This window comes from Pyxicephalus adspersus, chromosome 3 (assembly GCF_032062135.1).
Source record: "Pyxicephalus adspersus chromosome 3, UCB_Pads_2.0, whole genome shotgun sequence".
Taxonomy (NCBI): Eukaryota; Metazoa; Chordata; class Amphibia; order Anura; family Pyxicephalidae; genus Pyxicephalus; species Pyxicephalus adspersus.
This window is the reverse complement of record NC_092860.1, coordinates 151,856,055-151,868,240: the sequence shown is the minus strand read 5'-3', so window position 1 is coordinate 151,868,240 and position 12,186 is coordinate 151,856,055. Positions and strand designations below refer to the sequence as shown.

Below are 12,186 nucleotides of genomic sequence, written 5' to 3'. Positions count from 1 at the left end.
CCAGGTCTGCTTGTAGATTATAGACATCCTGTATGAACTTAATTCCATTACATAGTTTGGTGTCATCTGCAAACACAGAAATGGTACTTTTATTCCCAAACTCTATATTATTTATGAAGATGTTACACAGTAAAGGTCCCAAACACTGAACCCTGGGGTACACCACTAATAACCTTAGACCATTCAGAGTATGAATCATTAATTACAACTCTCTGGATGATCTTTAAGCCAGTTCTCTATCCATTTACAGATTGATTTTTCTAAACCTATCAACCTTAACTTGCATAATAACCGTCTGTGGGGTACAGTGTTAAATGCTTTAACAAAGTCCAAGTACACTATATCAACTGCTACTCCACTGTCTACCTGTTTACTTACTTCCTCATAAAAAGAGAGTCAATTTGTTTGACAACTTCGGTCTGTTTTAAAGCCATTTTTGGTAGGCATCAAACACCCCCATAAAAACTTGCCATTTTAGAGATGCTCTAACCTATCTTGCTGTCAAACTGTGGCCTATTGTTAAAGTTTCTCAAATTCTTCTACATCTGTTTCCAACACATTTCCTTTTTATCTCCTCACTTGCTGCTGAATATATCCCACCCCTTGCCAGGTGCCATTGTAACCAGATAATTATTGTTATTCACGTAACCCATTATGTTTTGGCTATAGATAGATAGATAGATAGATAGATAGATAGATAGATAGATAGATAGCCCATGTTACTTGTCCCCGTGTAAGTCACTCAGGTTAGCTTTCCTTGGTCATGTGCATGTGTTTTGGTAAATCCCAACACCCTACTGCCACCCCCCCCCGCTGGCACTAATCAGCCATTATATTACTTTATCTGGTTGTCAATGTAATGTGTGAAGTAGCTGTACAAAAATTGACAATCAGCAAAAGCTGAGTCTTCAGTCCGCAGGTGAAATGTTGATGTCTAGCTCCTGGCTAACAGACCCGGGGATCACTGAAGCATCCACAATCGGTTGGAGCCAGACACAACTACTGTCTGGCACTCTGGATGTGAGAAGAGGGCCGAATCCCTTTCACCGCCCTGAGGAACTCTCAGGCCATTAACCCCCTCTTCCCTGGGGAGCGTTCCTCAGCCATCGAGACCACAAACACGACAAAAGCAGCTTTTATTAGACCTCATCCATTTCCAGGGCAGAGAGGTTTTATAACTAATATTAAAAGTTATTCTGGTCAGAATTTTTTTTTTATTTCCATTTCTTACAACTTTAACATATTGTAACATGCTTTTCCTCAAAAAGGATACATGAGTGCAACATAATAACAGCATTTTTATTGTTTAGCACATTTATAAAAAGTGACGATCAGCTGGAATAGATCACTATGTTTCCGTGAAATCCCCATTTTTGAATTACCTTTACTTTATGGTATTTAACACAAATGAATATCAGCCGTGGTCTCTCATTGCAATTGTTTATTACTACTAATGTCTTAGTGGCTATCGGTGGCAAAAGTAGAGAACAGGAAAAAAAAATCCTAATTTTCCTAATTGTCTCATGGCTTCATCACTTCAAAGGTGGGGGAAGTCGAGTTATTGGCACCACAGTTCCGATAAATAGTGGCAATTGTTAAAGAGGTTGGTTGAAACTTTTATTAAAAAGATTTGTTATTTAGAAAACATAATGCACTTTGTTTACTTGTTATAAATAGGCCTCATGGAGATCACTTTGTAATTGGAACACCCCATAAGAAATATTGGCCAAACACCCTGCGCTACAGATCTTTTAGAAAGTAGCAGTCCTGAAAAGATCCAATGGTTTCAAGTGGTGAACAGTTACTCTATATAAGAGCTTCTAATTGTGACATGAGACGTATTACAATACCTCCATTCTCCAATCATAGAAGCCCCATCACCATGAAACAAAAGAATGGCTTTATAAAAGTGACAATTATATTTATGTTATAAATTTATAACACTTATATCAACCTCATTAGAACAACCAATCAGATTATGGACTTCATATTAAACACGTTTTACTGCCTAGGCCTGTTTGGGAATAAGATACATTTACAGTCTTCATTTTTCTCACCTAATATTATAATGTGTATTATACATTAAAGATTATGATAGTTTAAAATGTATCCGTATTCTATATTTTTGAAAAGAATAAAGAAAGGTTTAATCCCATCAGTTTTTTGTTTGCTTTTGCATATCTTTGGTAAAAGTTGGGCTTGTAGAATGCAAAACCGCCACCCCTAGATACAGCTTTCCTGGTCCAATACTCACTGCTGTCCTTAATACAGAGATCTCCGCTATTGGGCTCCTCTGGCACTACAAAGCCGTCTAAAAATGTTCCTGCTGGGTCTTTGCCTAACCATTTTTCTAGCCATTGCCTTTCAATTTGAAGTGTATTCAGACTTCTTTGCATTTATTAGGTTGTCTGTTGGTTAAATTTTAGGTCTGCATTTGAGACAATGGCCCTGATTTACTAAAGCTCTCCAAGGCTTGAGAGAATACACTTTCAGAAGTGAAGCTGGGTGATCCAGAAATCATGGAAAGGATTTTTAAAAATCATTAGCTATTAGCCAGCAAAATTTTTGAATCCCGGACCAGATCCATTTCAGGTTTGCTGGATCACCCAGCTTCACTGATGAAAGTGTATTCTCTCCAGCCTTGGAGAGCTTTAATAAATCAGGGCCAATGACTTTCAAAGAAGTTCTGTCTATCTAAAAAAGCTTAGTAACAGATTAACAAAAAATGATTTTGCTTAGGAAACTATATATAGCAAGGGATTACGCCAAATTTAATGAGAAATAGATACAGGTTATTAAAAGCCTGCAGTGTTAACCGTGCACAATATCCACATTTGCATGCATCTTCCCCCATACTCACATATTCCTCACCTTCTTCAAAAATAGCAATGGAATCCAGACAACACAACATGCTTACTTACTGCACAAAGGAACTCTATAAAATTGGATAAAGTCTGGACAGTTTTCTGTACTAGATTCAATTAAACAGACACATTACTAAAGGGAGTAACATTTTATTAGTGAAACAGAAGCATCAGAATTTAAAATAAATATTGTTTTACAGACATTGTACTGTAATTTGAAACTATGGAAGTCATTCATGGATTTAGCGTTTTGATGGCTCTGTCTGCGCTCGTGATTCTCTTGGATAGAATTCTGCCAGCATGGCCTCTGGGATACGTTTGAGAAGCTCCTTCGGGAAAATCCGTAGCAGCTGCCACCCAATATCCAAAGACTCAAAAATGGTCCGATTTTCATATGGTCCTGGAAATAGAAAAATGAGAAAGAGAAAGAAATGAGAGTTACTATCTAACTCGAACAGATATCTAGGAACGTCAGCTCGTCAGCCAATCAAATTTAATTTTAATTTAAAGTGCTCAAAAAGTTATTTAGCTGGAATCCAACTTTATTAGTGGTGACAGAGCAGCCATTCCCAGCCATGGTTACTGCAGAGGTTGCCAGTTTCTGAAGCTGTGGATGATTGTCCTTCCATCTGATGGTGCCTAAATGGTTCTGGATCAAATGTCATTTGGCAGTGACTTTTTCAGTTGTCTGTAAGTGTTGTCTGAAGGGGGGAAGGTTACATTGACCACCAATGTTAGGGGCATTCCTCTTATTTGTCATTGAAAGGGGTAACATCTTTTTATTGACAACCAATGTAAGAGAGGGAAATTTTCACACTAACCACCAATGTAAGGGGCATTCTTTTTATGGGCCAACACTACTTTTTATGTAAGTAGGGAATTTTTCTCAAACTGAATAAATTTTATCAGGGGTTTACTAAGACTTAAATGTTAATTAAATGTTTCATCTGGGTTTAAAAGATTAAAACGAGTGTGATAGAAAAGCAGTGGAGATTCAGAAAGGGAGATAGTAAGGGGAGAAAGAAAGGAACTGAAAAGAGAGTAAAGGAAAATAAGAAAAGGAAAGTGTTTGTTCTTCAGGGGAAGAAACTTATGTGAATGGTTCACAGTGAAATAAATTTCAAGGCTTTATACATCTGGGTTTGAAGGATTATAAGGGTGTGTTAGAGAAACCAAGGGAGATGCTGGGAGGGAGAAAGTGAGGAAAAAAAGAAGCAGAAAAAAGAATAAAGGTGTGTAAGGTAAAGTTTGAGATCCTCAGGGGTGGAGACTTCTGTGATTCACAGTGTGGATACATATGAGAGCTATATATATTTATATTAGTATTTGTAACTGTGACAGAGCTATTATTCCATAAGCTTTTCTATATATGTAATGCACTGGGGAATATGTTGGAGCTGTACAAATACATAATAATATTAAATAGTGATTATTTACCTTGTGCGATAAACTGTTTTTCAAACTTCTGCAGGAACTCCAGATACAAGAGGTCATCTGAAGAAAGGGCTTCTTCACCTACCACAGCTTTCATGGCTTGGACATCTTTACCGATGGCATAGCAGGCATACTGTTCCAAAAAATTAAGACAAGATTGGAGCAACCTTGGTCCTCAATTGTAAAATTTCTGAAAACTGAGCATGACTTAGTAGGGGTCTTAATTGAATGACCTGCTGTTTCTAGAACTAGATGTCATGAATATCAGTTTTTATGTTAATAGCTGTTTAATACTCTGATACTGATGCTGCACTTTGGGGGTGGGAAAGATTTGGGGCTTAGTGGCATCATCAAATCAAATGATATTGTGTGCCCAAAGACTGCCTTAGAGGAGCAAAATTTAGAACATATTTACCACACCTTTCCATAATTTCTAAAAAAACAAGTATACAAATGTCTAATAAATATTAGGTGAACTTGGCCTACTAATATCACTGAGCTATACTAAAATAGCCAGTCCATAAAATTGACTCATCACCAGGTTAAATTCATTCTCACCACCATATTATACCAATTTGCCAGGTTTATGATGACACCCAATGCATCATTCTCCCTATGGTCTTAGCTAGACAACAAAAATCCCCGGCAATGCTACTATCTTTGGGCATTCACAAAGTGTTCCTCACATCGCTATTCATCACCCTGCACAAATGAGGTTTTGGTTCACACTTCTTCAAATGGATCTACTCCTTATATGATTCTCCTAAGGCATTTTTTGCTACTGTGCATACAATAAATATTTCTCAGGCCAGTAGTCCTCATTACACACTAGAATTTCTCTGAGACCGTAAGGGTGAGACCCCAAAACCCATCTCCGCCTAGCTGCTGAATATTCAAGAATATTTCAGACGTCAGCATTAGCTTAAGCAAGAGACACCAAGCCAGAAGTTCTAATGGGGAAATTTACTGGAATGAGTTCCAGAGAGTTGAAATCCTGCACCCCAGTTTTGACTTTCTACAATGATTTTTTACCTAAAAAGCACATACAATGCTAACAAAAACTATTTTGCATAGCCTGGTAGATGTGAACAAAGGCTGAGGCACGGATTTGCATACCAGTTGGTTGGAAACATCACCGTGATCTTTTCTTGTCATGCCTTCCCCAATGGCAGACTTCATGAGACGGGATAGTGATGGGAGCACATTGATAGGGGGGTAGATCTGAAAAAAAGAATAAAAAACCCAATGTTTATCATTGTCAGTGTAAAGTGAGTTGGGGAAAAAGCACAGTCCACTAAATGCTGAGTTCCAGAATCTTCACATCTGCTGTGAAATGTATAAATCCCATATGGATTTTGGGAAAAAATGTACCTTACACCCCATTCTCTTCCCAAAGAACCTAGGAAAGAATAGCTCCACTGTTCTTCCAAGCAGAATACTGAGTAGGCAAAATCTTGCTCTTGCAATGGATTGAGGGATCGTCTTTATAGAAGTTACCTCCTCTGCTTTTTACGGGACTTTAACTGGATGAATGGCAAAGAGTACAAATTTTTCTATTCAGGTATGTTTTTCACCTACTAAGATTAGACGATTTGGAGGGGGTCCCAGAGAGTGTATGTGGATCTTTTCGTAAAGTAGAAGGTCCATTTTATATTCTTGTAGTAAAATGTAATAGTCGGTGGAAAGGTTTTAACACCTTTATCGTCCAAATTGATTGCTCTAACATAAAAATGTTATGAAAAAGCCCGATTACCGCCAACATTTTTTGATTAGCAAACTGTGGCACCCATTGACAGGATGAAATCTGAGACACCAACATATCATCAGAGAGGGAACTGTCCACTGACCTGTCTGTTGTGAAGTTGCCTGTCTACGTAGATCTGTCCTTCAGTAATGAACCCGGTTAAATCAGGTATAGGGTGAGTGATATCTGCAAAAAAAAATAAAAATAATTGAATAAGATATTTTTATAATAATATTTGCTGCAGGATTTTTAAGCTCCAGTTAAATTTTTGAATCATAAACACCAGAAAATTTGCTCTATTATCCTGATGAGTGACAAGTCTCTCTCATCGCAGATTACCCAAACTTTTCTGAGAAGCCAAAATTGCCTATTGCCCAAGCAACCACTAGCACCCTCTGGAGGTACCCTCGTTGAGAAACCTGTACGATACCAATGCCAAGTCAAACCTATGATAATGGAGTTTGTTAGTCAAAGTTTTATCTGACTACACAACTCTTTATTAGACATCCTTTTGTCTTTAAATTTAACATCAGCTTCTACACCTAACATTAGAAGTAATGTTAACTGTAAATTACATTTTTTATCATGATTAAAACTATGAAAAAAAAACTGTAGTGCCATTTGAACCCTTGTCTATAGGAGCCATGCCTGGACTATTGTGTAAGATTCTAATTCTAGTGAACTTGGAGTTGTATTCAGGTTCTTATAAATAGTAGGGAAGAAAGTAGGTCATACTGGGATGTGGGATCTTACCGTCATTGGGCATAGTTAAAATGGGAATTTGTGTGATGGAGCCACTTCTGCCCTCCACTCTGCCGGCTCGCTCATAGATGGTGGCCAAATCTGTGTACATGTACCCAGGGAACCCTCTTCTACCAGGTACTTCTTCACGAGCCGCTGAAACCTACAAGATCAAACATCATAAATCCCATCAAGAATTCATGCCCCCACCTCAATGAAAGAGGGTATGAATCAAAAATGTCCAGTCTGTTTTTTGAAGTTGGTCCACATGCCCTGACCATAGTACCCTTTCTCAGTTGGGTGGATGGGGGGGTGCAGATTGTCATATGAAGGGTAATTCTGAAACCTAAGTCCAGGCTGTTGGTTAAGTTATTGTACTCATTCAGTAAGATACCACAGTCCTCCCCACACTGCATGAATTACATACTAAGTTGTCTAGGGGTCTTACTCAGGCTTCCTATTCTCTGTATGACTGGTCGCCCAACGCCATTTCAATTTACTGCTTAGTCAAGTCTGCAAACTATTTTAAGTACAGAGATGGCCCATCCAAAACTCGAAAGGTCAGACTGTGTAGAAGAGCACCAGCTGCCAATGAAGAAGGGAGTATTTGTACTTATTCTCCCCCCTAGCATTTACAAGCACCCTTAGACCTAACAAGTCAATGCAGTGTGGGGGATCCCGAAAAAATGGGTACATTTAGCAACAGCCCAACATTTCCCTATAAAGCTGCTTCAGGAACAAATGATAGATGCTGAATTCCATTGGGAACAAGGTGTCCCGGAGCTATCCAAGAGGTTGGGTAAGTGACATATTATCTATCCACACATAAAATATTTGGGTGGATTAGGCCTAAGAACAAGAAAACACAATGGCCTCATGGCAGTAGAAGTTGTTACCTCTCGCAGGGCTTCAGCGTAGGAGCTCATGTCAGTCAGAATGACCAAGACGTGTTTCTCACATTGATAGGCCAGGTACTCGGCTTCTGTGAGTGCCAGTCGCGGGGTGATAATCCTCTCAATTCTAACAAGACAGAACAGGGCTTTGTTACTATAATTATGTCGATAAAATGCATATTTACCCCACACATACCTGGGGTCACCAGTAAGCCCTAAAATACATTAATGTGATTACACAACGTATTCTTTACAGTAGACTGAATATATTGCAGAGTTTCAAGTTGTCTTTGATGTTACTTGAGAGCCTTCCCAAGTGGAGGAATAACGGCCCTTCATTAGTCTAATATTTAACCTTTTTTTTGCAGTTAGATTTTTTCTCTGTAAAAAGTACAATAATAAGACTAATTAGGGGCAGTTTAAGGCTCATTAGACTTAAAAAAACACTAAAAATCACTTTAATTTTACAAAGTTTACTCCAATGCATTTTGCTAAAATGCAAAATTTTTTATGAAATATTCCAATTTTTGGTAGAAGTAGAATAAATTGCAATCTCTCAATCAACTTCATCGTGTCCTAGTTTTGACAGTATTGGCAAGCCCCCTATGTAATTGTATATTCTACAATTGGAAATCAAGGATGGGAGGAAAAGTAAATGGAGAGCAGAGACCCAAATTGAAGAACTTCACTGCTTCAGTTGTGAATTGTTGGGTACAAATTTCATCACACTTCACACAGCTCCTGCAGATCAGTGAGGGCTTGTGTAAAGCATATGTATGGATTGGTTAGAATATATAAATATTCAAATGGTCACATTTTTACTTTAAACCCCTTTCCAAGGAATGTTGTGTTATATATTGTTTCCCATGTAGGCCTATTGTTATACCAACATTTTAAGACCTATGTTTCTATATCTGCCCAAAGAACTTATTAGAACAGGTTACCTTAAGGTAATCATCAACAATTTAGCTGATGTTGATGATAAAAGATGATTTCCTGTACTTACGTTGGGTCATTGGCCAGATTCAGGAAGAGGCATACATTGTCCATGGAGCCATTCTCCTCAAAGTCTGATTTAAAGAACCTAGCAGTCTCCATGTTGACCTATCAGAAAATAAGATGGTTGGGAGTCAATGCAGTCCCTGTTTACATGGTTTTTATATAAAAAGGGAATCTAACCAGTGACACTGGTGCCATCCCTCCTTCTCTATATATTTTAAAATGCAGAATCAGATGTGTTAGTGGACCTTCATTTAAACATTTGTTGCCAGTCAGAACAACTGACCATCATAAAATATTTGAAATTAGCTTTATTGTTTGAGTCAACATGGCAGAAAGTGGGTTTCATATTTGCCCCCATGGGGATTTAGGAGAACAAATCTTACTTTAAAAAAATAATCCTCGTACAAAACTGCAAATAACCTAAAAGGTGAAGAACATTATCACTTACACCCATCGCAGCAAAGACAATGGCAAAGTTGTCATCATGGTAGTCCATCACATCCTTGGACTTCTTCACAAGTCCAGCCTGTCTGCAGATCTGAGCCGCTATCTGGAGGAGGTGCAGAACATGTGGTCAAACACAACATCATAATAATATTTAAAGAAGAATTAAAAAAAAGACTAATTTATTGGACAAGTACACAAAATGCTGTTTTATGACCTCGTTGACTTCGTTGTTTGTGTTTTTTAACCCCTCTCACCCAGAAGGATATGCTTCCCTTTCCTTTGCTCCCCCATGAATCCAGTTTCTGGATTTCAGGAGAAAAGGTTTGTGTGAGCTCCAATCTGCTTTTTCCAAGTGCCATTCAGAAATGATGGCCAGGTTCACTCAATCCATTACTTGTAAACCCAGGTGGCATGGGAAAAGTACCCAGGAAGGAGTCACACGTTGACCTGGATTTACAATACAATATTGCAAAATAATTTGGACCGACCACCTCAGAAAGAAAGGAAAGAAGACCCAAGCACATCATGTGACTGGCCATTGGAAATGTACATATATCATTATTCCTTTAATAATCTAAGATTTAGAATGCCAATCAACAATGGCAATTACTCCTCATTACCTCATTGTGCGGGAGACCTGCCGCAGAGAAGATTGGGATTTTCTGCCCTCGGGCAATGCTGTTCATAACATCTATGGGTGAGATTCCAGTCTGGATCATTTCCTCGGGGTAGGTCCGAACAAATGGGTTAATTGGTTGACCTTGAGTATTTGGAAATGATATTAGAAATTTACCAAAGATATTCTGTAAAGGACAACAATAACAAACTAGACAGAGGGGAAAAAGCGGACCTTTTAATAAATACTTCATTTTTTTGGAAGGTGTCTAGGACTTCTGAGACTCCATGGAAGAAAGTTTCCAGCCTCACCCACTTGTTACAAATATTACAACCAGCCATGTGTATAGATGCTGGAATATCCACAAGATTTGCAAAGATGGCTTTATGTTATCATTGAGAGCAGCTATAGAATACCTTACAATGATAGCTTTTCCAGGAAACCCCTCTGAACCCTAACTGATATGTCCAGTAAGATTGCTACAATGGCTAACACTTTCATCGGACAAGGAGGATTGGGAATGGGTGAGTGGGTTTGAGCCTTAGAACCAGGAAAGTCAAGTCACTCACTATCAAAGTGAAAGCAGCTTTAGAGGTGAGAACAGAAAAGAAATGATTGACTTATCAAGTTAATGGAAAATATCTTATGGTAATTGCTCTTAGGCAGACCCAATACTTTGATATTTAAATGGTGACAGATTTATTTCATGTCATTTAAATTTACTATATTGCCCAACTAAAGGCAAATTGTTAAAGCAATGAGGTTAATTAATTTAAATTATGTTAAATGATTTAAATTATAAGCACTGCCTTTGAAACAGAACTTTTCAAAACCCCATTGTGTTGGTGTTTTAGCTGAGCAGCTATGTATACAGCTAGGACCTCTCATGGCTTTACACTCCTGTTAACACATTGAAGTCTTCAAATTTCTTGTGTAGACACATTTATACAAGCTCTCCAAAGCTGGTGATGATAGACTATCATGGGAGAACCTGAGTGATCTAGCCAACCTGGGATGGATTTCTCAAACATCATTTGCTGTTCGCTGGCAAATGTTTTCAGTCCTGAGCTGGATCCATTCCAGGTTTACTGGATCACCCAGGATCTCCTATGATAGTCTATATTCTCCAAATGTGAGGAGCTTTAAAAAACCAGGTCCATGGTTTCCACTATAATGCAGGGATGCTGGGAAATGTAATCTGGCATCTATTGTTCTTGCTACTTCCACCTACACCTGTGATTAATCGTAACATTGGCTGAATTAAGAGATAAGTAGTGCAGTGTGTAAGCTCCATTGGCCTATGAAACAGATTCTGTTTACACTCTTTGCATTCACTTTAAACCAAATGTTAAAAGAATTCATGCAGTACAATTTTAGGTTTAGTTGGTCCTTTGGGCCAATTACCAGTTCATTTAGCCCATGTGAAGGATTGCCATATAGCTCCGTGTTCTCTAACCCAGGGGTGGGCAAAATTTTGTCTCAGGGGCCACAACGAGGTTTAAAATTTGACAGATAGGCTGGCATCGTATCAGATGGATGGAGAGTGATTGGATGAACTGATAAAAATCAATTACTTTCAATTACACTGGGAACAGTGAATCTTTTTTGCCAGTAGACAATCTGCAGAAATATTTGATGGGCCAGATTAAAAAACCTAATGGGCTGTATATGGCCCGTGGGTTGTAGTTTGCCCATGCCTCTTCTAACCTCTAGTAAAAAAAAAGTAAAATCCTGATTATCAGAGATTATCATGTGCCAATGTTTTTTTTACATTCTAAGACGATTCCAGAGAGGGTACAGCTAGTCCTTTAAGATGTAGACGATGATGAAATTTCCAGTAATATGTTAAGATACCAAAGGACCAGCAATCCACCAATTCCATTCAGGAGAAACATGACTATCTAACTCTTTAAATGAGATTGAAGAGATAGATTTGGTAGATCTTCCTCCTGACTAATACAGGTCTACAAAGTAATACCCGGGCCAGAAAGTCATTTAACATTAGATTTTGTCGAGTGATAAATCCATTCAGCAAGCCAAACAACATCCTGTTTTCTTACAATATGTTATACCAAACACAAAAACAATTTATCTTACCGTTGATATCTAAGAAGTCCTCAGCCATCACAGCTGGGCCCTTATCGATGGGTTTTCCAGAACCATTAAACACGCGGCCTGCACAAGATAACGGAATGCTTTAGTTATAAGTATACTTTTCTTTTTCTCACGTCCAATACAATTCCACCTGTTGTTACAAAATAACAAAACCTAAATTTAAAACAGTTGTACTCTGCTGTTAAATATGGCTTCCATGGGGTTCTGTGATGATTTAATATACTAAGAAAACTGGAAATTTCCAACACACAACAGAGCTCTATAAGGGCCTATGTGAATGTTATTAGGGGTTGTGCTGATGGGTTAATAACGACACATATATTATACTGT

General features: G+C 38.2%; 1 protein-coding gene across 1 annotated transcript in view; it reads right to left on the bottom strand.

Moving 5' to 3' along the window:
- Nucleotides 1-3,004: 3,004 nt before the first annotated feature.
- Nucleotides 3,005-12,186, bottom strand: part of ATP6V1B1 (ATPase H+ transporting V1 subunit B1) — a 35,853-nt gene continuing 26,671 nt past the window's right edge. The window contains exons 5-14 of the mRNA XM_072406690.1: nt 11,839-11,916; nt 9,746-9,885; nt 9,127-9,228; nt 8,683-8,780; nt 7,680-7,803; nt 6,796-6,946; nt 6,146-6,228; nt 5,415-5,519; nt 4,302-4,431; nt 3,005-3,264 (exon numbers count right to left, since the gene is read on the bottom strand). Coding sequence (XP_072262791.1) covers nt 3,107-3,264; nt 4,302-4,431; nt 5,415-5,519; nt 6,146-6,228; nt 6,796-6,946; nt 7,680-7,803; nt 8,683-8,780; nt 9,127-9,228; nt 9,746-9,885; nt 11,839-11,916 — 1,169 coding nt within the window. The 3' untranslated portion in view covers nt 3,005-3,106. The remainder of the gene's footprint in view (nt 3,265-4,301; nt 4,432-5,414; nt 5,520-6,145; nt 6,229-6,795; nt 6,947-7,679; nt 7,804-8,682; nt 8,781-9,126; nt 9,229-9,745; nt 9,886-11,838; nt 11,917-12,186) is intronic.